The sequence below is a fragment of the Alligator mississippiensis genome, chromosome 2, assembly GCF_030867095.1.
Source record: "Alligator mississippiensis isolate rAllMis1 chromosome 2, rAllMis1, whole genome shotgun sequence".
Lineage (NCBI taxonomy): Eukaryota > Metazoa > Chordata > Crocodylia > Alligatoridae > Alligator > Alligator mississippiensis.
In genome coordinates, this window is record NC_081825.1 from 57,456,042 (window position 1) to 57,481,100 (window position 25,059).

The 25,059-nt window shown below is 40.5% G+C and overlaps 1 protein-coding gene across 10 annotated transcripts in view; it reads right to left on the reverse strand.

The window, feature by feature from the left end:
- FRYL (FRY like transcription coactivator) overlaps positions 1-25,059 on the reverse strand; it is a 323,785-nt gene that overhangs the window by 31,244 nt on the left and 267,482 nt on the right. For 9 of the 10 annotated variants that reach the window (XM_059721714.1, XM_059721716.1, XM_059721717.1 and 6 more), the window contains 8 exons: positions 20,607-20,804; positions 19,561-19,722; positions 18,988-19,062; positions 17,604-17,780; positions 14,099-14,302; positions 11,891-12,061; positions 5,131-5,381; positions 615-822 (listed from right to left, as the gene is read on the reverse strand). In XM_059721714.1, the coding sequence (XP_059577697.1) occupies positions 615-822; positions 5,131-5,381; positions 11,891-12,061; positions 14,099-14,302; positions 17,604-17,780; positions 18,988-19,062; positions 19,561-19,722; positions 20,607-20,804 (1,446 nt within the window). The remainder of the gene's footprint in view (positions 1-614; positions 823-5,130; positions 5,382-11,890; positions 12,062-14,098; positions 14,303-17,603; positions 17,781-18,987; positions 19,063-19,560; positions 19,723-20,606; positions 20,805-25,059) is intronic. The other variant, XM_059721719.1, reaches the window with a different exon arrangement.

The following is a 25,059-nucleotide window of genomic DNA, read 5'->3' on the forward strand; positions in this document are numbered from 1 at the left end:
GAGGCTCTGACATTCATTGCATGGTCTTCTGGTTGTCCCTTGGCTTTTCTGTGACAATTCCTCCACCTACAAAATGGAGTAACTTTTTCCTCTCCCAGTAAATTGTCAGGATTAACACATGTCTAATTAATGATGATTTGAATAGTTTAGCATTAATCTCTCCCCAATGCTTCAGTTCCCTTTTTAGGGAAATTACTTTTCTCACAGAGCTATTATGAAGATAAATTCATTAATGCTTGTCAGCTTCAGATACTGTGATGATGACTATGACAGAAAAGCTCACGAGCAAATGAATAGTTCCATAATTAGTACAGGGTTTGGATGATGTTCAGCAAATAATAAAGTAGCTGCATATTAAATGAAGAAGCTAAAAAGAAATAAAAAACAAATGCTTAATTTCCTGAGCAACATCCATCCTGGGCATTGAATAAGACAGATAACCCAAAAAATGACAGCATATGACCATGAAATAAAATTATTTTCATCTAGTTTGCCTGTTTGTAAGTACATACCCCATCAGATTGTGGTAGCATAAGGTATTTGAAAGATACAAGACAAAAGATGCTTTGAAAAGGAAATGCTTATCAGAAACCAACTGCTAGTGACTCACTGACCTGAAACAACCTTGAAAACACATGAAATGTATAGACTGCACAAGATCCATCAGTATCTGACAGCATTTGATTGACGTGGCAGCGCCAGGCCTCCTCTTCATCATCATAAGCAACTGGCTGGAAAGCTGCCAATATGGCAGAAAGAAAAGGTGAAGGTGGTGGAGAAGTCTGAACTTCTAGGAATCCATCCTGTTCTTCTTCATCTTGGCTGTAAATAAAATGTAACCTAAGTAAGCTCGTCAGGAAATAATATGCAAAAAAAGAAAAAAAAAAAGAAACAGCTTTCATTTATTTAACTTTGTTTGGCAGTTTGAATTAGATCAAAGAGTCACTAGTGAGAGTTTTAGTCACACTCACTAAAACTAAGGATCTAGAGATAAATGGAAACTATAAACCAGGGGTGGCCAAAATGTGGCCCAGGGGCCAGATGCAGCCTGCCAGGACATTCTATCTGGCCCACAGGGCCCCTAAAATATTTAGAAAATTAATATTCATCTGCCCTGGGCTGCCTGTCATGTGGCCCTCGATGGCTTACCAAAACTCAGTAAGCAGCCCTCTGTCTGAAATAATTGCCTGCCCTGCTATAAATAATGAAGCAAGAAAAGGTTAAAACAAGCCTTTTACAGATACAACATAAATGTTGACACTTACTCAAATAAATATCCAAGTAGTCTTTTAAAACAACCAGAGTAAATATATCTTATGCTATTTCTGTTTAACCTCCTTATCAACAGAATATTCAGAAAGGGAAATATTTTGTTGGCTAGAATAATTTCATGAACATTAAACTCCACTAATAGTTGATCATCTGTAAACTTAGTTCATCAACATCTGCAAACACAACAACATCCTCAAGCTTGTCTTGGGTTGCTCCCAAGAGTTCTCACTGAAGTACACCAATTTTTAAAGATAATTTTAAGTAATATGTATAAGTGGACAGAGATGGATTGGAACGCATCCATTTTTATAGACAATCAATTAAATGGGTTTTTGTTGAAAGAGCAGTCTAAAGATACACTTTTTACCATATATCAATACTCAGACAACACTGTTACAAGACAGATTAATTATTGCTTGTATTCAGAGTCATAAATTTAATTTTAAAACTTTCTACAGTAGAAGGAATTATAAATTTAATAGAACTTTTTCTTATTGCTTGGTCATTACCTGACATACTTGATATTTTATTAGGATTTACAGATGTTATAAAGAACTTTATAAAAAATTAAAGCTTGATTTGCTTCTACAATACCAATGCTCACTTCATAAGAGACCAAGCATGTCTTAAGAGAGAACTGTCCATTAACGAAGTCACCTGCTTGCATATTTAATTTCTTCTTGATGCTAATAATTTTATTCTTTGGTTGTATCAGCTCTGTAGGCCAATTCCTTCCCCACTTCCTGCTTGTTTTTCTGTCCTAGGGAGAGCTTTGAAAAATAAACTTGTTTCGACCACTCCTCACAGAAATCATTTGTAACCTAGCGCACTGAAATATATTTATTTTGTACTACTTGCATATTTTGATTTCACTAATGCAATGCAAATTATAAATTAAATGCAAGCCTTACTGAGCAGAATGAAAGTAAGCAGCTTCTACCAATGTTTGCAAGCAAGGTTTGAAGTGGTAACAAGAAGCACCTTTGCTAGAGCAGATTTCAAAAGGTTACTTTAATGCTTTTAGGACTAGAATGATTTTTAGTATAAATAAAGGGTGATTTCTGATTTGCCCATGAGAAATCAAAATGGTGCTAACCATCACCGGCTTTTAATTTTTACAAACCATTTCACAGCAACTCAATATAAAGTTAGCAAGTCTCAACTGCTCCTTTAAGCACCCCACCCCTGCAACTATAACAATCTCTTAATTTCCATGCTCTCAATCTGTGCCACCTTGATCTATTTACAATTTCTTCATCTCACAGGAGAAGGGCACAGAGGGTGCCCTTCCTTTCCCATAAAAAAAGTCTCCCTGATCACCTCTCTCTCACCAAGCATGCACTAAGACCTTGCTTCCCTCACTAAGATGCCTCCACTACTTCTCCCAAACACCTGGCCTGGTTTTTGAGTTGGTCAGACTTGCGAACAAGCATTTGCTCTCTCTCCTGTAAGGGGTAGACTTCCCTGCTACGCCCACCTGCCCCACTAATGGGATTGTGAAGCTCTTTTTGAGTTGAGCTTGATTACTAAAATATTTATTTTTCCATTATGTTCAGAAGAGGAAAATATTCCTATTACTTTAATACTTCTAAAGAGAACCCCAACTTTGAAAGTAAATCTTTGATGCATCTTTGATGACTGTATAACAGATTCTGGGTTGAATTCTCAGTGCAGCTTTTCGCAAGGGAAAAGTGGCTGTATTCCACCCTCTCCTTCCCCACTCTTTCTGCAACATACATTTCCCTGATCCTGGACTGGCTGGGGCCAGAATGGTTCCTGACATAACTCAGAACAGGTCCAGGGCTGTTCTATATTTTACTGTTTACAGCTTGTGGCTGCCAAGAAACACTCCAGAATCCTACCACCCTCCAATTTTTGACACGCCTTTTTTCCACTCACTATGGTTTGGTAATAATACACTGATTCTAATTCCAAATGAGCAGTGGTGGTCAAAACTTTAGATCAGACTTGTCCAACATACGGCCCGCGGGCCACCATGCAGCCCGCCAAGCTGTTTTCTGTGGCCCGTGGTGCTACGACAGAAAACGAAAGTAAACACTGTTTAGTTTCGTTCCCACCTCTTGTCCCTCCCCCAGGCCCTCAGCAGCTTCCTAATGGCTGCTGAAGGGCTGGGGAAGGGACAAGGTTCTCACACACAACGCCTCAGCTTGATATTGCCGATGTTGCGCATGTGGGAAGAGGAGTAGCTATGTGCCCCTCGGGACACGATGCGCCCAGCCGGAGCAGCAGGGGCTCAGCTGCACTTTCCCCCTACCTGCGCTGGTCAGTCCCGAGCGGCACATGGCTCCGCTGCCACCTCTGCTGGCTGCTGCAGGTCTGTCCCATCCAGCACGCAGCTGAAGCCGGCTTCCCATGTGCTGCTGGGGACGGGAGGAGCCCAGCTGGGTCAGCACCAGCCAGCAGAAGCAGCGGCAGAGCCATATGCCGCTCAGGACTGACGGGCGCAGGCAGGGGAAAATGCAGCTGAGCCCCTGTTGCTCCGCCGCCGCTTCTGCTGGCCGGTGCAGACCCAGCCGGGTTCCTCCTGTCCCCAGCAGCTCATGAGAACCCGGCTTCAGCCGCATGCTGCTCCAGATGGGACGGACCCAGCCAGGTCAGCACCAGCTAGGAAAAGTGGCATGCAGCTGAAGTTGGCTTCCCACATGCTACTGGGAACGGGAGAAGCCCGGCTGGGTCGGCACTGGCCAGCAGAAGCGGTGGCAGGGCCGTGTGCCGTTCGGGATGGGACGAGCCCAGCCGGAGTGGCAGGGACTCAGCTGCATTTTCCCCCTGCCTGCGCCCATCAGTCCTGAGCGGCACATGGCTCCGCTGCCACTTCTGCTGGCTGGTGCTGACCCGGCCGGGCTCCTCCCGTCCCCAGTAGCACGTGGGAAGCCAGCTTCAGCTGCGTGTAGCTCCAGATGGGACAGACCTGCCTGGCTCAGTACCAGCCAGCAGAAGTGGCGGCGGAGCCGTGTGCCGCTCGGGACTGACCAGCGCAGGTAGGGGGAAAGTGCAGCTGAGCCCCTGCTCCTCTGGCTGGGCTCATCCTGAGGTTCATTTCATGTTTGTAAAATGCTTGGACAGCCCCACATAGATGTACTGCATAGAAATGCAAAATATATTTTGACTTATTTGGTTGGCACCTTGGGCTGAGATTTTCAAAGCTGAGTTAAAAGGCCAACTTCCATTAAAATGAATGGGATTTAGAGGGCTCCAAATCTTTTGACAACTTTGTAACATGTCTACCTACCCCTTTTTGCAAATCTCAGCCATAGTTTGGAAGCTCAGCCAAAGAACATAAGAGCTTCTGAGCATAAGAGCATAAAAAGTGCCATGCTTGGTCAGCCCCATGGTCCATCTAGCTCAGTATCCTGTCCCGAACAGTGGCAGAGGTGGATGCTATACAGGGAGAGTTTTGAACTGGTTATTTAGACCCATTTCATTGTCACTTCCTGCAACTTCATTGGTGTCAAAGGTCACATAACATCACTTCCTGTGAGGTCTTTGAATATGGCTTGCCAGCCCACTGGGTGATAAGAAGTTTGTGATCCAGCCCCACATTCAAAAAGGTTGGACACCCCTGCTTTTGATGAACAGACGCTTGTCAATCCTCAATATTTCCTGCAGGCTGCATTCACCCTTAAACTTTTAATTGACAAGGGTGGAGCCAACAGGTCCACTCCCCAAAAGGGAACCATGCAAATTTTATGCTGAGGTGTATATTTAGAGGTTTGATTATAACAAAAAGTATGAAAAATTCAAACAAAGAAAAGTTCTGCTTCACTTACTTGATTGAGTAGATAGAATATAAAAGGGGCACATCATTTCTGTAGTTAAAATCAAGTTCATTCTTACCTGGACAAACCAGAGAAGTCAGCTTCTTCTTCTTCGCATCTCTCATCCAGTTCTTTCAAAGCAAGGGTGACATCCTCTTCACAGATGGATTCAGAATAGCTTTCAGGAGCTTGTGTTTCTGACATCTCAGGAGCTTCTTCCAACTCCAGAGATTCCTGACAGACCAGGGGTTCTTGTTCTTGTAATACATATGACCCAGTATCTTCACTGGCAGTGCTAACCTGTTCTTCTTTTACAGCTGAACTGCCATCCTGTAAAATAAGGGTGTATTTTCACTGCTCTTAAAGAATGGATGCACCTATACCAACTGCTAGTAAAGCACAACTGTAAGAACTTGAAAATACAGCATTTTACATCATCCAGTTTTGGTTTAACTATTCAGACACTTGGATGCTTTACTGTTTCAATAATTTAAAAGAAGTTATAATCTTCCTTTTTAATGTTTTCCAGCTTCTAGTTAGAATAGGATTTCTAATTTTCTCTCTTTATGGAGTGCAACTTGTTACTTATAGCAAATGTACATTCTCTAACTTAATGCAGTTAAAACAATTTTTGTCAAGAAAATATGTAGAAAATGCTTTTAATATTTTTTCCTAGAACAAAAATAATGTGATCAAAGGCTTACTTTTTCAGTAAGCAAATAAAACATGTCTGTCCTATGGTTGCACATAGGTATTAAACCAGGGGCAGGCAAAGTCCAGCCTGCGGGATGGATTAGGCCATGGCAGACACTATATTCCTGCAGCCCCTGCCTATGTCACTGCAGCCAGTTTCCATGGAGACCCCAGGAGTGGCAGGGCTGTGACCATGCAGTTTCCATGAAGACTGGTGCAAATACAGCTGGCAGGGCATGTGCCTGGGTGGGAAGCTGTTCTGGGATGGAGCGGGATCTTGCTGCAGTGACAGTGTGGGCCAGAGCTGGGGCAAAGGTGCAATCCACTGCCTGCACACCCTGGGCAGGGGCACGCAGGCAGCAGACTGCAGCTCTGCTTCGGCTCTGGAGCAGCTCCCCACCCAGCTGTGTGCCCTGCCAGTGCTGCTTCAGTCAGTCTCCATGGAAGTGGTAGCCCCGCACTGTCACAGCCCCACTGTTCCTGGTTTCTTCATGGAAACCATCCGCAACAATGTGGGCAGGGGCTGCTGGGAAATGGAGTCTGGTTGCTGGCTGGATCCACCGTTTTGCCCACCCCTGCATTAAACTAACTTTTGAAACAACTATGAATTTTTCCTTTACGCTTTCTGCCCCTCACCCCCAACACCACCTTGCACATATGAAAAAAAATTGATTCTCAAATCAGAAATACCCAGCAAAATGGAAGTATAGCATAAAAATAGCAACAGAAATGAGACTTTGAACCATTAAAAACTGGAAGTATTTTTAAACTCTCATTTTTAGTAGTGAAACCTTAAACCTACACCTCCTATTGCTGCCCAACATGAGAAAAACACTAATATCAAATTACAGTGTTAAAACAACCCTTGTCTTAACATGCAATTGCGACTCTAGGCATGCTATCCTGAGACATGATGTTCTCCCTCCACACGTGGTACCTTCCAAACCAGGAGAAGTTAGGTGCAATAGTGTAAACACACAAACCAACAGGCTCTACATATGCAGTGCCATATCCAGTATCAAGACAAAATTATTTGCTCACACATTAGTCCTGAGCCTACTTCACTCCCACAGCGACACTTATTCTGTTGGCTATGGCAACTAGTAATGACATCACTCCTGAAATACCTGTTTTAGAAGATTTACATCAGGCTTTCTCTTGCATAATAAGGCAGTCATTCTACCACATGGAACAATGAACATGTTTACAGTTGCCAGGCTTTTTTTTTTTTTTTTTTTTGCTTTTTTTTAAGACAGCTGCACAAAATCATTAGGCTCTAGACAGTGGTCCATCTCTCATAAGTTTTAACATACAGTTCAAGGTCAACAAGATGTGCAGCTCTACGTATCACCTTATATACAGAAATCATCAACAGAGAGAAGTATTTGCTAAAGAGTATTTCTCACACTTGTATTATCCAGGTATACATTGTTAGTTAAAAAGCAAATGCCATGATCTGGTCAGACATTACCATTTGTAGAACTATATATGCCCTTGTATTACAAAAGTTGAGGGGACAGATGTGCTTGTCCTCCACAGCACTACCAAATGATGGAAGCACTACAGAAACGCTCCCAGATGAAAGTGCTATACAGAATGTTTATGCAACGCCCTGTAGTGCTACAGGTGATCTCTCATTCCCTCAGCATCCCACAGCAGGCTGGACAGTCACAGAGTACAACCTGACCACTCCCCCACCACAAGGGAAGAGGGGACACAGCCCTTGGGCACTTGATGTCGCCTCCTAGTCACTGATGGTCTGCCAGTCTGCTGCAGGAGAGGGCGAACTGGCAGCTGCCTCCTAGAAACAGCCAGGGTGGCAATACACTCACTGCTAGCCTGCCACACCCCAACAAGGCAGATCTGCAGGAGGGTGACAGACTGTAAGAGCTGCAGCCCCAAGAGTGTCCAGGAGAGATGTAGCTCAGCTCCCCACTTGCAGGGGCAGCAGGTTGCCTGTGAGCAAGTTCCCCTCCCCAGGTTCAAAAAAAAGAGTAACAGGGCCAAGCTACCCGCTCTAATACTCCCTTGGTTGGACAGCATGCTGCCAAATGCCTTCCCAGCAACTCTCTAGTGCTTTCACTGAGGTGGGGTGGTGGTGGTTGCGGGGGGGCAGGGCTGTACATCTGTCTCCATCTGTGGCGCTAAATCAGGGGTGGGCAAAACGTGGCCTGCGGGCCACCTTTCAGCCCTGTGGCATGGGGCTGGTCCACAGGCTGGATTAAGCACTGGGGCCAGCACTACCCCCTTGTGGCCCCACATGCCAGGTTTGGGGCCTAGGGGTCTGGTGCCACCTCCTCTTAGTCCTCCACACCTGGATTGGACCCACAGCCTGGCACAGCCCTGTATGCTGGGACTGGGTGCCCAAGCCAGTGCATGGGGCCCAGGGCTCCTCATATGCCTGGAAATTTGGCCCACTGCCGCCAAATTTCTGGACACATGGGGAGCCCGGTGGGCTGGATGACATGGCGTTGTGGGCCAAACCTAGCCTGTGGGGTGGAGTTTGAGCACTCCTGGATTATAGGAAATGCATGAAAAATATCATAGTTTATTATGAATCTTAATGAATCCTTAATGCAAGTAGCAATACATATTCAGCTTCTCTTTCCCAAGATGTTTCTTTAATTAGCTATCAGTTTTGGAAGAAATTTCAGCATCTACATGAGAAAAGCAAGGGACTCTGACTGCATCTGAACAGGTGCAACAGGATGTCTTTCCTTAAGAAAACACTTTTTAAACAATTTTACTATTTCCTATGTATAATATTTCTCCCATATGCTACATTGACATCTTCTGTAAGAAAACACATACTTCAATGATTTGGTGATAACTCTCAATTTGAGTAAGGAAACATCTTCGTTTTCAGAAAAGTGTCTGTTTCTAATAAGTGTCTCTTACAAAGGGGTAGTGAGAGCCACAAAACTTAGACAAAAGATCATAGTATTTTTTGAAACCTCTCAAGATTATGGCCCTAACTTGTGAGCCAGTTTGGAACTTGGAGATTAAGGGGCATAAAAACAACTCTCCAGGTTTAATGACCACTAGAAACGGACATTTGAGTTTTATAGGAAAAAAATATTTTTGAATGTTTAAATGGGGCTACAGCAAAATATACATATGTGGGAAGATCCCACATTGCTTCTGACAGCAATTTTTTTTTTTTTAGATATTTAGATGAAAATATCTAAAAATAGCTGTAAAATAAACTAATAAGATGTGATCTTAAAAGACTACATTAGCATTCTGTCATTTCTTTTTTCTTATGTGCAATGCACCAGCCCTGCAATTGAATGTGTGCAGGTGGACCCTGGTGTCAATTTCAGAATTTAATATCTTAAGATTTTAACTGGCACATTCACATTCAAAAATGCATCCAAAATGGTAGATGATAATCTCTCTTGCAAAATCTAGAATTTTAATTTATAGCAGTATGACTCCATGGTGCTAGAATTTACCATTTTTCATGATCAAGAAAAAAAATTGAAATCTGATTATTCTTTTTAGTCCTCATTTTTTTTTAAATCTATTAATTTCTCTCTGAGAATAAAACAAATAATTGCCCTGATTTTCCTAGATACAACATAAAAGAAGTCCAGCAAAATAGTAGAACATGCTAAATCAGGGGTCGGCAACGTTTTTGGGCAGAGTGCCAAAACCACCAATAACCTTGACTTGTAAGATGTTGGCATGGCAGGGCATCTGTAAGGGGCCCGATCCTTGTTGTGGAAGCACAATCCTGGCCCCTTACCCACCATCTGCCCCAAGATGCACATGCCGAGCAAAATGCCTTTGTGTGCCATGCTCTAGTACCTGTGCCAGGGGCTGCCTACTCCTGTGCTAAATGGAAAACTTGGCATTACCCCTATTAGAAAATGGAAAATGATATAATCAGTGCAGTAGTTGACAGGATTCTTGCAGTTGACTTCATATGATTTTAAAACAAGCCTACATTACTCTTACATTGTGAATATTACTAGCACTGATTCTAAGGACAGCAGAAGGGGACTTATTTATGAATTCTAGTAGTGTTATTCTATGGTTTAGCACAAGGGTAGGCAACCCTCGACACAGGTGTCAGTGTGGCACACAAAGGCATTTTTCTTTGCATATGCACTGTGGGGCGGATGGCAGGGAAGGGGTCAGAGCTGCATTGCCACAACAAGGATCAGGCTGCTTGTAGCTCCCCCCACTGTTCCTCCCTGGCATGCCAACATCTTACACACAAGTTGTGGGTGTTTTTGGTACTCTGCCCCAAAAATATTGATGACTCTTGACTCTTGGACAAGCACTAATGATTTCAGGAGTGGCCAACCTGTGGCACAGGTAGCCTCTGCACATGGCATGCATCAGACCAGGGAGGGGGCAGGCACCACAGTGGCAAATAGGGAAGGGAGCAGAAAACAGAATGGCAGACTGTGAAGGGAGCACAGGGCACAAAGCAAAGAAACAGATTAGGCAGGGAACTGAAAGACAGGGAGCAGAAACCAGAGGGGTTGATTGAGTAGGAGAAGGGGATTGGAGTAGTATTTGGGAAAGGTCTGGGGCTAATTTGCAGCATGCCTGCCAAAAAGGTCAGCACTACTGATCTACTTGAACGAGTTGTGATATCAGGCATTAGGCTATGGTCTTACAACTAATGCAGCATGAGTGGGACTTCTTGTCCCTTCTTTACCTCTATTAAACTCAACAGCACTTGATGAGGACATGGATCCACCTCAGTGGATCTACTTGCAGAACAGTGATATTAATATGCTAACTTCCATCAGCACAGTCTTCTCACTTAACTGATCTCTCCACCGAAGAAGGGAAAACACAACTAGCAGCTGCTGCTTATGATGCCATTATTTTCCTTGAATGGCAAAAGACTGCTTAAAAGTTAATATTAGGCCTAGATTATGTTGTCTATAACCAAGGTTTTAGCAAAATATTTTTAAACTTGAATACTGTGTTCTTATTTATTTTCAGGGTGGTTGCTAGTAATTGCATTATTAGATTCTGGGAACAGTGGGGAAGATGACAATGAATGCAAGTCCAGGGAATATGAAGGTCTTCAGAAAGGAGTAAAGAAAAATAAAAATAAGCTGCTGTTGAAACTGGGCCAAAAATAGAGGGCAGGGAAGCAAGAGCCCCTGGTTTGGTGAATCCAATATCATGAAGATGCAGAGGGGCTAAGTTCCTTTGCTATGGTGTACCTCTACCTTAGCACAGAGGAGAAAACAGCACCAGTTCAAGAATACTGCAGCCTCCTCATCCCAAGATATTCAAATACAGTATTAGGAAACTTTAGATTTCAATAAGACTTTATGGAATTTGTAGTTGTTTTAAGTCAAGCAATGAATCATTTAGTACTTTTCCAGACACAGTGAAATTGCTAATTATGCCAGTAATTTTAATTAGACCTAAACTACAAAATATATACTAAAGGTCACATCTCATTCAAGAAAAGCCACCAGGGTAAGTCTTACAATCCTTATAATATTTTATAATGCTAGTAAAAATACTAAGTATTGCAAGTGAATGAATGTTGTTTTATTTTAAAATGAATTTTAAGAGAGTAAAAGGATTTGTAAAAATCTTAAATCAACTAAGAAACTAGAATACTCACAGATTTCTGGGCAGCCATTAGCTCGGTATCTGGTTTACTCCACACAGGATAGTCCAAAAAAATTATACCACTAGCATCTGTGGTCCTTTTTAAAAGATTATTTGATTGAACCAACTGCAAACACAGCTGGCCTGAGGTTTTAATCCCAATCATAGCACCAATCACATAAACCCAAAGAAAGCACAAAAGGAAAAAAAAAGTATTTGAAAGAAAATACTTCTATAGAAAGATTTCCCACACATCCAGGAAAGCATCTCACACATTAGTCTATTATTATTCTGCACCACAAAATGGTGATTAAGAGCACTTCATAAATATTTTTAACCTGTGGTAAATTTCCTGAGTCCATTATATGAGTTTTTCATTCCCAGGAGACTTTTAACACTTTAAAAAAAACACACCATAACAGGTTAGAAATATTGAAAGAAAATTGAATAATCAGTGTAACAGATGAAAATTCAGTTGAAAGGAAAGCAAAAGCTCCTACACAGTGCTAGAAAGAGCCCAAATCAGCCATGCACCAGCCCACATTTCTCCCCACCTCAGGCAGCTGGTTGCTAGAGTTATCTAAAGATGAAGCCTCCAAACTTGGGGTCTCAGCTCTGATTTGAAGCACCTCCTCTGTTCCCACACTGCTAGTGGAATCCTGAGACTGAAGTAATGAACTTGCATGATCAGATACCGTTTCATCTACAGCAGAATCATTATTTAACTAAGAGAGGAAACAAAAGGAGAATGTGAAATACTCCAATAATTAATTGAGGGCATATAAGTTAAAGGCAACAAGAAATTACCTGCATTCATATTTATCCACATATCACAAAGTTCATATTAAATTAGTTGTATACTACATCATTATTATTTGTGCTGGTGAAAGGCGCTGGACCAAAATCCCTGAACAATGAAGCTCTTTGGCCATGGGCAATGATACTGCAAGTTTGTGCATCAGCATACCCCTACTCTGACTATCTGTATGGAATTTTAAAATTCAGGTCTTTATCGCTAGTTTCTAATGTCACTTTTCCTATTATAAAAGGGCTTCTTTATTTCCTGTACTTGAGTAGGTCTCCTAAAAATGGAAGAAAAATTGAGGAAGTTGGGATGAAAGGTATTTTACTGCAACAAAGTTCAATAAGGAGTGGGTTCTCTCTCTCCTCCCAGTCCCCATTACTGCTTTTGAGGTAATCCAGTTGACTAAATAAACACTTTTAATAACATTCTAATAGTTTCACTAAGAACATTTTTTTTTAGTGAACCCATCTAAATTTAATCAATTCAAACCTGGATTTGGTCTCTTCATCAATACTGTAATTAAAACTTGTATGCTAGAACAACAATTGCCCTTGCAAAGGGCTAAATAAATTCCACTTTGGGATGCTGAAAAACTAAGATAACAGAAACCATTTAGCAAAGGTTCTGGAATATGTAGATGGTCTAGATTACAACCAGTACACAAATGCCTAAGAAGACAAAGAGAACATTATGTTCTGGGCATGTCTATACACGCAATTAATGCATCTGAATTTTCTGTGCAGAAAATTCAGGTGCATTAAACCATGTCACCGCACACATCTGAACATGCGCCTGTTGGGAACAAATTTGCTCCCAACAGGTTGCAGCTGCTCCTGCCCTGTTGTGTCCCCTTACAGTAGCCAGGAGGAGCTCCAGGCTCTACTGGGTACCAGCCCCAGGCTGGCAGAGGCTACAAAGGATGGTCTTGATCTTTGTGGGGCAGAGAAGAGCTGTCCTGGCTGGCAGGCAGCATCCGACCAAGCCGGGACAGCTCTCCCTGCTCCTGCTGCCCGAGTTGACTGGAAGCAATTTGCTCCCAGTCAGCACCTACACATGCGCTTCAGCCCATTAGTTTAATGTGCCGATTCCTAGTACCTGTATCTACAGGTATTAGAAAATGGCACATAACTGAAAGAGAATAAGCCCATTTCCTTCCTATTAAAAAATTATGAGTGAAAAATGGATATTCTTTCCACATTACAAACATATTTAAAATATTCTAATAGATTTCACTTGTATGAATATTTAGACCTGCAAATAGTTGTAATGTAAAAAAATTACTTTTATCTTGTGCTAATTTGTATAACTGAGGCATATGAACAGGAAGCAGTGCTGCATTAGTCTATTTTATGTTAGAATACAATGAAGAAGAAAGGAATGGATTAGCAGTTTTAAAGTGGGAACATTTAATTAGAATTCCCTTAAGGTTTGGGTTGCTGCTGTTACATTTTACTTTTTGATTTACATTATTTCAACTACCAAATAGGAATCCAAGATTTCTTTTATGAAATATTACTTAGTAATGCATCTCTAAGGTACAATTTTCATAGAACTTTAAAATTTGTATTATATATAATTAGCAATTTACAAAGGAAAAACACTGCAATGGAAACTGGAATGTCAACTGTAATTTAATTACTGCTAAAAGGGGAACTATTTTTTGAGTGAGATTATTGGCAACTCATTTTACAGGGTTCAGGAAAGGCTCTCCTGGCAAGCTAAACACACCAGTCTTACTCTATCAGTGTCCTGCAAATAGGGGTGAAAGGCATGTATATTACTGGCCCCTAAAAGATTCAGGTGAAGATTTAAAGAGCAGATTTCAGTTTTTATAATGATATGAAAAGCGTTCTCTGGAAAGATCAACTGACTGATAAGAGCATTTAAACCAGTGGTGCTCACAGTTCTGCCCCCTCCAATAACAAAAATGAAATTCTTTTAGAGAGAAAAAACTTACCATCTGTGATCGGGATAGTATCTGACTGGCAGTCAGTGCTGCTTCTTCTTCAGAGGACTCGTCAGTATCTTCTTGATTGGTTAAGTTCAAGCTAGGTGTGCTACCAGAGTACTGACATTCCTGAAGGGATGGGGTGTCTCCCTTGTCAATGCTGTCGAGCGAGCGCCTACGAACTCCCCAGTTAAAGTTGTCCATACTTTCACCCTGTAAGAAAAAAGGTTCTGTTAAACTTCTCAAATAAGCAAAAATGAAACCAACCCCCATGATAGCACAGAAGAGAGACAGAAATATCAAATACACTGTGAACAGAGTTTCAATCAGCCCTTCAATTTCATTGAAATTTTAAATTAAATTCTGTTTGTACTTAAAAGAATTAAAATATATGGCAAATACTCTGCAATTAGCATCAAATAAATTATAATTCTCTTATTTTTTTCTCTTTATATCTTGTAGTGGGAACTAGCTAAATATATTGTCTTTAACTGGATCTGTACCAATATTGCATATATTGACTACAAAATACAGACAAACACACCACAGACAACAGATGAAACAAGCCATTGCACCAGGCTGCAACTTACCTGCAGCTCCTGGTTAGCAAAAAGGAAAACACACATAGTTAGCAAGAACGAGGACAAACACTTAAAGATACTCTATAACCAGGGGAAAAGATTTATTATATAAGGATTTGCCAACAGTAAAAGACTGATTCAAGCTCTGGAAAAAGCTTAAGTCAAAAGAGCTACAATTTAAAAATCTCTTTTTATGTAAAATTGGTTATGAAAAAATTGGACAAAACATTTAAACAACATATGTATGGTACATTCTCTTTCATGTAACATGTAAAACAACTGTTTAAACAAGCAGCAAATTAAATCTTTAACTTCAGCAGAGAGAAAAAAAATTTAAGTGCCTATATATACTTGACAAAATATATACAATCATAATTAGACTACAGATAAAGTGGTATTGTTACAAGTCATTCCAAAGGCTATTTTATTTTCTTATTTAGGGGACCCATTTCAATGTATGGATCTTCTATCCTCATTTTCCAACTGTAACACTTAGGATGGAAGTTTTTCCAAAGTAAGTGAATCTATATTTTAAACGCTACCCCTGCCCCATTCAAAGAGGACAGCTACCTCCACAACATTTCTACTGTAGTCAAACTTGGAAGTAGAAATTTGAGAGTTACTCCAACAGGTTGTCTCTTACAGTGATCCGCGACGTTAGAGTCATGTTAACAAAATATATGTAAGAGCAGTGGGGACCAACCATTTTGGCAAGAATGCCACAAATCAACACCAACACTCCCCAAGTGCCAATCCAATTTCTGTTCCCTACTGATCTGCTACTTTGCAGGGATGATTGTGCCATGGGTAGGGGGATTGATTACATGACCTCCTGAGATCCCTTTCAGGATCCCTATTTTTCTCTGATTCTGTATATTGCAGCTTTTTTCTAAGTGATTTGGTTTGCTCCAGAGAAGCAAAAAGTGTATTGGTATGCAAAAGAAAATAAAAGACTTGAGACTGCAGCACTGAGACTATCCTTAAGCTAATATGACTTTTCCCCAACCTTTACTTTATGAGTGACTCTTAATATTGTTAATATTTATTATTAGCCAGAAACCATATAGCACATTTTAATACAACATTCTGTTTCCATATATTATGGTAATAATTTAAAGATGATGTTCTAAATCTGAAAATTCTGAGTTGCTACTAGTTTAACTCTCTACATTGTGTATCAGTAAGTAATCAGTTATGCAAAGTGTTATATAAGGTGGGGTGAACTGGACAACTCAGAATAAGAACCGACTTTCCCTTAGCCTTGTTATTAAAATGACACTGAACCATACACAATAGTTCAGATTAACTTGGAAAAATAAAAAGCTTCCTATCCTGAAAGCCCCTCACTTAGTTATCAAAATTGAAGGATCAACAGTGCTCCTATTGAGACTTGATGTTTCTGAGTCCAGCTCTTCTGCTCATTTATGCATAGTTTATTTGAAGGATCAGTTAGAGGGTAACAGAAAAGGTTACAATAAGCCTGTCTGGTACATCTGGGCATGTTGAACTGTAGTGAAAATATAACGTGTGGTGTGGATAGTCATATCAGCTGAAGGGACAGATGCAAGATGTGGAAGGCAGAAGAAACTGAAGAGTCAAGAAAGAACAAAACAAGAGCCTGCAAAGAGAACTAGACAAATGAGGAGTGGAAGGAGTGATTGTCTGAAAATTCAGGTAAGTCTCTATGATTTTTGGTCGTCTGATTCTCAAAACCTATCACTTCCTCCTGTATTAACTGAATGCTTTTAAGTACTATAGATCAATAGGCCCAATGGGGTAAATTAAAGAGTGCCAGGTTTCTTCCTCCCCTTCCCAACACCTTTTTGGTCAGACAAATTCTTTAAATCAGGTGTGTCAACTATATGGCCCATGGTTTGGATCTGGCCTGCAGAGCCCCATCATCTGGCCTACTGTGTTGCCCAGGATCTTGGACTGGACTCGCATGCTGCACAAGGCACACAGGGCCAGATCCAGTGCACGCTCCACACACAGTGCATGGGGCTGTATCCAACATGTACTTCACGCCACATGTGGGGCTCAATCTGGGACCCATGTGAAACACCAAGCCAGTTCCAGCCTGTGTGAGGCACACAGGGATGGTCCAAGGTGCTCACTGCGCCTACATGAGACCAGCCCTGTGTGCAGGATCTGGCTCAAGGTGCCAGTTTTTGGGCCTGTGCCACTCATCTGGCCCACTGGTCCTGATGTGTGAAGACGCCTCTGCTTCAAATGATGAGAATGCATACAGTGCCCAGAACTAGCATCATGAAGTTCCTGTGTGTAGCTGTGGTCTGAATTACTGCCACAGTATAAATAAAGATAATCAATAGTTACTATAATTCTAAATACTTTTTGCTACCTAATTTTCTTACTTTTATAAAACGGAAGAAAAAAAAGCGGAGGAAACCCCCCCCCCCCCCCACGATGTGAATGGCACAGTTAAAGGACAGCTACTCCAATGAAAAACTTTTGTTAAAACAATGTAGAACAGTCTGATAAAGTGTAGAGAAAGTCTCCTACATATTTTATACTTTTGCTGTTATCATACTTGGAATTTTGGAAATACATCAGTGTCTAAGATTAAACTGTATCCTTACTGCCCTATTCCTTTCAGTAAGATTTTCCATAGCACCAGATACAGATGCTCACCTTATTCTTAACCAAGGGATCACTGCTTCACAGGGTTACTGAACAAAATTATGTGATGGCAAAAGAACTAATACTTTTCTTTCTCTGAAACATTTTTGTGAAGTAAGTGGGCAAGCTGTGACTGCATTCGAGGTTGCAAAGTTCCAGTCAAGATTTCTTTCTGATGCCAAGTCAATCAATTTATAAGACGCTCCGAATAGGATTTAGAAAGGAAGCAGTGACACTTTCTTAATATTGTGCATTTTAAAGAGCAGAATGATAAAATAAAAATCCCAAGGTCTCACCTCAGCATCTTCAAGCTCAACATCTAAAAAGTCAAAATCTTTAAAAACACCAAACTGCTGTTCACTGGTATTATCTTCCACAGCCACTTCCTCTTCTTGGATTACTTCTTCTGTTGCTGAAATAAGACTAGTTTGTTGATCCCCAACTTCTAAGTCTTCATTAGACGAAAACACAACCTACAGAAATAGATGAAAAATGGACATAAAATGACTTAAGTGATGTTAAGAGTTATCACATATGAAAATTTGTAAGAGATTTACCTCACTAGAAAACTTTAGTCCTTATCTAAGCAATCTCATTCTGCTGTTAATTATACAGGCAATTAACAATGACAAAGTTACAATAAAAGGAGGAAAATAACTCTTTGGGGTTAATTTCTATAATCACAAGAATAGCAGATCTTAAGGGCAGAGTGAATTTACTATGATAATCTAGTCTGAACTCTGCATGAGAGAAGTTGTAATATTTACCCTGTAATTCCTGTGGAAGTACAGCATAAGGTTTCGAAAGACATCCTTTCTTGACTTATTATGGGAATAAAAATAAATATCTTCTTTTGACAAATGATTTCAATGGTTAATTGTCCTCATGGTTGAAATTTGCTCCTTATTTCCATTTTAAATTGGTTCAGCTTCAATTTCAAGCTACTGTCTTTTCTTATACCTTTGTTGTGCCACTAAAGAACTCCTGCCTATGAGATACCTTTTCTGCAGATTACGATACAAGCAACTCTTAAACTTCTCTTTGATAAACTGAAAAGATTGAGCATGTTAAATCTCCTACCAGAAATCAGGTTTTTCACATTTCAAATAGTTTTTGTAGCTTTTTCAGCACACTGAAATTTTGAATCCAACATTTCAATGTCCTTTCAAAAGTGTATAATAAACCACAGCTGAACACAGAAATCAAATGAAATGTGGAAAGACTATTCCAGAGAAATGTGACCACCTCTCTACTTCCGCGCAATATTCCACTGTTTATACCATCCATGGTAGTCTGAACCAGAGTATGTAACTGGGTGTTCATGTTTGATTGGCTATCCACCCTGACAATTATGGGTCAACTGTATAAACACAAAAACAAACAAACAAAAATATGTATAATTTAGATGGTGAAGTCCAAGATTATGCACTTTAAAAGCACCATTCAATTGCTACCTAAATGGAATTCCTGAAGGGCCTAACCTGAAAAAATACTGAATAACACATGACATAAGAGATCGCTATTGGATCAAACTAGAAGAATCTTGATGATGATTCATCATCATTAATAATTAGAATTTGAAACCTATAAATTTAGCCAGTTTTGTTTTGGATGTTTCATTTCTACTACCAATAGCTGAATACTCAATCATCTTTCTGATCAGAATTTACAAATGCTTACTGATGGATTCTTGGGAAGACCAGATTCTGGACCACACAGGGAAAGCACATTCATCAGCTTCTCTCTAGTTCTCCTCTGGAAAAAAAAAATTACACAGCATAAAATTTACTAGAGATACAAAATCTTCTAGCCAGACTGAAATGTAAAACATGTGGAACTTAAAAGTAGATACAATGCCACAAATGGGCAGTTCTGCCTCCTGGGCAGCAGCCACTTATGGGACAACAGCAGTGGCCAGAGGACCACCAGCAGCAGTAGCTGTTATTTTTGTGTCTCCCCTTAAGTCAGCATCTGGTGCTGATGCCTTGCTCACCTCCCCTTAGTTATGCTACTGAATAGATACCAGATATGTTGAAGTCTCATAAGAGATCTTAAAAAGAAAAAAAGATTTTCACAAAACATGTTTACCACTACAAGATAGTGAAATAACTTAGTAAGAGTTAAGAATTTGTTATCCACACTATTTCAAGCGTATGTTTTCTCTCTCATACAATTTACATCCATGTTACATACATTAGAGCCATACTTTTTATTCAGTCATAGTAGAGCTTGCTGTACATACACACAACACACCTGAGACAACTGCGGTCTCTTCCAGCTGACAGGGACCAATGCATTTGAATTAGATCCTGATGAAGTTGAAGAAGTGCTTCGAGTGACAGCAATGGCTTTTGGCTTTCCATTCCTACCAGCTGCACTGTGCTGATCGCCATATTTATTCCCAATAATTGGGGTCTGCCACAAGAAAACACTAGTTAAAACATTAATATACAACATATTATTAATCTTAGAGCTAGTAGTGGTATCACACTGAAACTTAACTTCAAAAAATCATTCTATAAAGAGCACCAAGTATGGTAATGCTGAGTACCCATACATCATGGCTATAGTAAGACAGAGTAAAACAAGGTACCTACTACCCAAAACATGGATAGCCAGTATATATTTGTATCTTCTGAGGCCAGAGTAAGAATTTGAATGGACCAAAGTTTTGTGACCCAAGTTGTGAGACAACTGGACTGTAATCTACATCACAAGATAATTTACATATAGCTGACATCTTTGGCCCTAAAGACACACATGGTTGTATGTGCATAATATTATTTTCGCTGGAGAGCAGAAGCCCTTCAAGGCCAGAAGGCACAACTGGAAAAAAGCAGCAACCTTAACTAAAATTTAGCTAAATTGCTCTTGGTAAGACTGGACTATACTGGATAGGATTTCTTTATATGAAGTAACCATGGAATAATGCAATTCTTACAAATTTTGATGATCCTTATGGGTTTGTCTGAGACTTTAAAAAAAAAATTGGTGAGCATTTTCTCACGTAGATGGCTCCATTGCTTTTAATGAGTTTACTCCCATGAGGAAGTACTCAAAGAGGAAGGGTTGCACAGACTGAACCCAAAAGGAATGCAAAGCTCACTTTTCAGTAGGGACCTAATTAAATTGAGTCTGATGAATAAACTACTTCAAGCTCAATATTAGTCAAGATTTAAAAAGTGCTTCATATTTCTTGTAATTGCAACCTTCAAAACTCTTGGATCATAAACACAATTGATAAAGAATCTCAAAATGTACCTAGAAGTCATCATGTTCTAGCCACATATAAGAATTACCTCTGATATATCAAAATGAAAATCTAATGTTTTCCCAGGAAGTTCCTTGGAGACATTATTAAAAATTTTTGTGAATGAGATCTCAGGAGAACCTATATCACCTCCATAAGATTTTGGAATATCATTAGGTACAACGAGACTTGCTGATCGAGATACCACCAGTTTCAAAATATTGAGGGCTTCCTTCCAGTATGGACTCTAACAGAAAATAAAAAACATACATATATTACCAAATAATTATTTCCAGTAGACGCAGCAGTTTTAGAACACAACCGATTCTGTGCATGGTACTTTAGCTGGATATGGGTTTTTATTAAAGATAATTTAAAATTAATTAACCAAAAAGTTTAGTCTTTCAGCATCAATCTTCATTTTTATTAAAGATCCAATCAGTTCTGAATCTTTTTGATTGAGCAAAACTGAATCGTTCAGACACCATATGTGGCACTACAACTGGCAAGTATCCTCCACTCCAGACTTTTCAGCCTGGGGCTTCAGATACTCCCAGATCCCAGATGGTGGGCATCCTACGTGCAGGTCCAAGCCTGGAGGCTTGGGGTTTGGATGCCCCCAAGTCTCACTTGCCCTTAACCAAAGGCTACAGGAGTAAGCTTGGGAGGAATCCCCCATTTCCATAAAGTAGTCATGTAGCCAAGATTCTCCCACTGGGCTGGCCCTGCATGCTGCAGAAGCTGCGCACTATGGGGCTGGGTGGAGCTGGCACCACATGCTGACACCACGTGCAGCCAGGAACTGGGGTGGGAACATGGGAGCAGTGTGCTGTGGGGCTGGGTTGGCCCTGCACACTGCCACAACATGAGCCAGGGACTCTGGCAGGAGTGCTATTGGGCTGGGTGGAGCTGGCCCTGGACACTGCTGCCATCTGCAGCCAGAGATTGGGGTGGGATTATAGGGAGCTCCATGCTATGGGGCCAGGTGGGGCTGGCCCTGCTTGCTGCCACCACACGCAGGTTCAGGAACTTGCACACTCCAGAGACTCCAAGGATCCTCGCCCCCCACTCCCAAACAGAATCACAGAAAATGAGGGTTTGAAGGGACCTCAAGTGGTCATCTAGTCCAACACCCTGATCAAAGCAGGACCATCTGCAACTAGATCATCCCAGCCAAAGCTTTGTCTGGCTAGGTCCTGAAAACCTCCAAGGACAGAGATTCCACCACCTCTCTGGGAAACCTGTTCCAGTGTTTTACTACCCTCCCAGTGAGAAAATGCTTCCTAATATCTAACCTTCTCTAGCTGCAACTTAAGAATGTTGCTCCGCCACACCACCATACCTCAAACACAGCCACATCCTCCCACCCCGCACCATAACCCCACAGCCTCCCACACCCCACCACTATACCCCCATACACACCCACACCCTTCCATCCCCCCCACCATACTCACCCTACACAAACCCCCCACACTCCACCATACACAATACACAAGAGTAAGACTATTTTGAACTATTATGCAATCGCCTCTAGATACACTATACAAACACACAAATGCGGACCAAACATTTTTTTAAACAAATTTAAAATAAGTTATAGTAGATGTTTGATTTTTTAGCATATGATTTGTTTTTTTCCGGTTTCAAGATGGCAAACTCCCCCCCCCCCCCCCGAAAGGCATACTTCCAGGGCAAGGGGAGGGACTCCCAGTGGCAAAGGCCAGGGGTTAGGGGGCAGGACTTCTGGTCCCAAGATGGCGGCCAGGGGGTGGGGTATCTGTCAAGGCACAGGGCTACCTTTGCAGCCCTCGATAGCTCACCAAAACTTGTTAAGCAGCCCTCCAGCCAAAATAACTGCCCACCCCTCGGGTACGCCCTCATGGGACTCTTTGGGCAATCAAAGGAAAAAAGAAAGCAATGCCTTAGTATGCTGCCCATAACAGTGCTTGTACATGAGGCTGGGGTTCTGCTCCTACAGACTACAAGCCACAAGGAAAAGACTACTCCTTAAGACTCTTGTTTTTTTTAATTCCATTTTTGGGATACATGATAGAAATTAAATCCAAGGGGTTATTTTCCTGCTTTATTGTTAGGTTGCAGAAAGATAATAAATGAAGTCAACAGATTTACTCAATTTTCAATACTGTCCGAGTTAAAAACATTAAAAAGCAAGCAAATTTAAAGTTAAAAGTTGAAATTCTCAAACAGTACATTGACATTCACACAGATAGCAGCCATCACCATTGCTTTAAAGTCCATATTATAACCACTAAAATGAAGCACAAAATATTGAGTAAGGCTCTTGTTGCCTTGTCTTTTGAAACCGGATTGTCAGAAAGTATGATGTAATGCAGATATTTTTAGATAAACTTTAAAAGTGGAAAATAAAACCAATAAATATATAAGAATGAGACCTGCTACAGGAAAAATGATTTCTAGTTGTGCGGGAAAAGCATTCTTAAGGTATTTAATTTAAAAAATATATTTTATATTAAAAAGTGTAGATTAAAGCTGAAACTATAATATACTGATTAGTTGATGTAGAAGATAGCTACCTCTACATTCGCACATCTTGCCAATTGAACTTGGGTGAAAACTAAGGAGGATCCTATAAACAATGCTTTGCCATAAGGCATATGAACATGCAGACAGATCACAGAATTCAGATATCAATTTGCTTGTGCCCCAATATTTAAAATCAAGTTAATCAGCTGACTTGATTATAAGATGTTGGAATTTTTTGCCTCATAATTGTAGTTTTCTTGTATACTTCATCTTGTATTTTAAAAATGCACACATTTTAAAATAGAAAAGTACATGGATGTGAAGTAAAGTGTTACAGTAACAACCTTGGACACTGTCTAGGGCTGTGCAGGTAAGCTGCAGGCTGGAATGATGCACCTTGAGAGTTAAAAGTGGCCAGGCACTAGGATCTGTCCACTGTCTGCACTTCCCCCCATGACAGCAAAGGGAAAGCACCTGCAGCCAAAGTCCAATGTCCACAGTGGCCCACAGGCTACAGAATGCTAACCCATCATGTAGGAGAGAGGACAGAAGAACTCTCTATACATTTAGTTTGTGTATTGACTTGAAATTGGGGTTGGCCTTCTACGTGAGGTGTAGGTAAGATAACTGAAAAAGTGAACTTTCTTCTGAAGCAAACATTTAAAATCAAGAACAAGGGCAGTCCTGCTTTAACGTTCCAAAGGCTGCTCTGTAAACTGCTGCTTGAAGAAGGAAAACAGCTTGCTCAGATTCAAAAGTGCTCCAGGGAAGTGGCTGTGTTCTCCTCTACTATTTCAGAATTCAAGCAGAATTCAAGCAGCTTTGGTAAGGCCATTTTTAAATCATCCAAACTGTTAATTTAATTTGAAAGCAGATATACAACAAAGCAGCTGGAATAGATGGGGTTTTGCCAGGATTCTTGTTTAATTTATTCTAGTGTGACTTTACAGCACTCCAGCAAAATTACTATTTTGAAAAGAAGGTGCAACTTCCACTTCTCAGGAGATTTTTAACTCAGTGCAAGTTAGATTCCATGTTAAAATGCTTTATATTTTAAATTACATCTCCCCATCAGTTTCAATATCCCCACACAAAGAAAGCTGAAAGCAATGACATACTTTTTTACATAAGGTCGTGCTAAATTAGTCCTTGAAATAAGCAGGAAAAGAATTTGGGTACATTACAGAAAAAGTCTGAGCTAAGTGCACTCTACTTAATTAATAGTGATGGTCTTCCAAATATCGAGCAGTTCCAGCTTTCAAAATAATAGGGAGAAGAAAGAGGGACAGAAAAAGTGAAGAGGAAGAAGAGAACCACACAGCTTTTAGGGGGCTGCAGATTTTTGGATCCCACCAGATGGAAAATCTTCTAGTCTTTGAAAATGTACAAGCATTCTGACTGAAATTCCTTTAATAAAGTTCATCAGAGATCAAAAATCACCTACAGGAGGTTAGGGGTGAAGAGAGCAGATGTCAAGAAATGGAAACAGCTTCACTGATCATCCAGTTTTGACTAATGTGTCCTGACAACAGTACAATAACTAAAGTACCTATCTATCAATAATAAAATGTCCAGAGAATACTACCCTTCTGGTTAATTACTATTAAGCCCTTTTGTGGAACTACATTAATGGAGCTCAGGAAGAAAGAAGAAAAAATTCAGAAATGTTCAGACCCAAAAAGATTGTGTGCTCCAGGCATTTTTATAAAATATTTTCACAAAAAGCTCAAATTTCTTCCAGGGTTTATACTTTCAATAAACTACATTCCAAATGTGAAACAATGAATTACCAAGGATGCAATTATTGTTGTTTATTGTCTGTTTGTTGCTATGTTCCAAAGAAACACACTTAGATTTCATTAAGCTTCATTCTGATGTATCTGTGTCTATGTGAGGAACGTTACTATTGGGGCAACTAGTTCAATTGAAGACTGAACTGCAAAACTTCTCTCTGGAAATCAATAATTTTAAAGAAGAAATTTTCTGCAGTTTTTTAA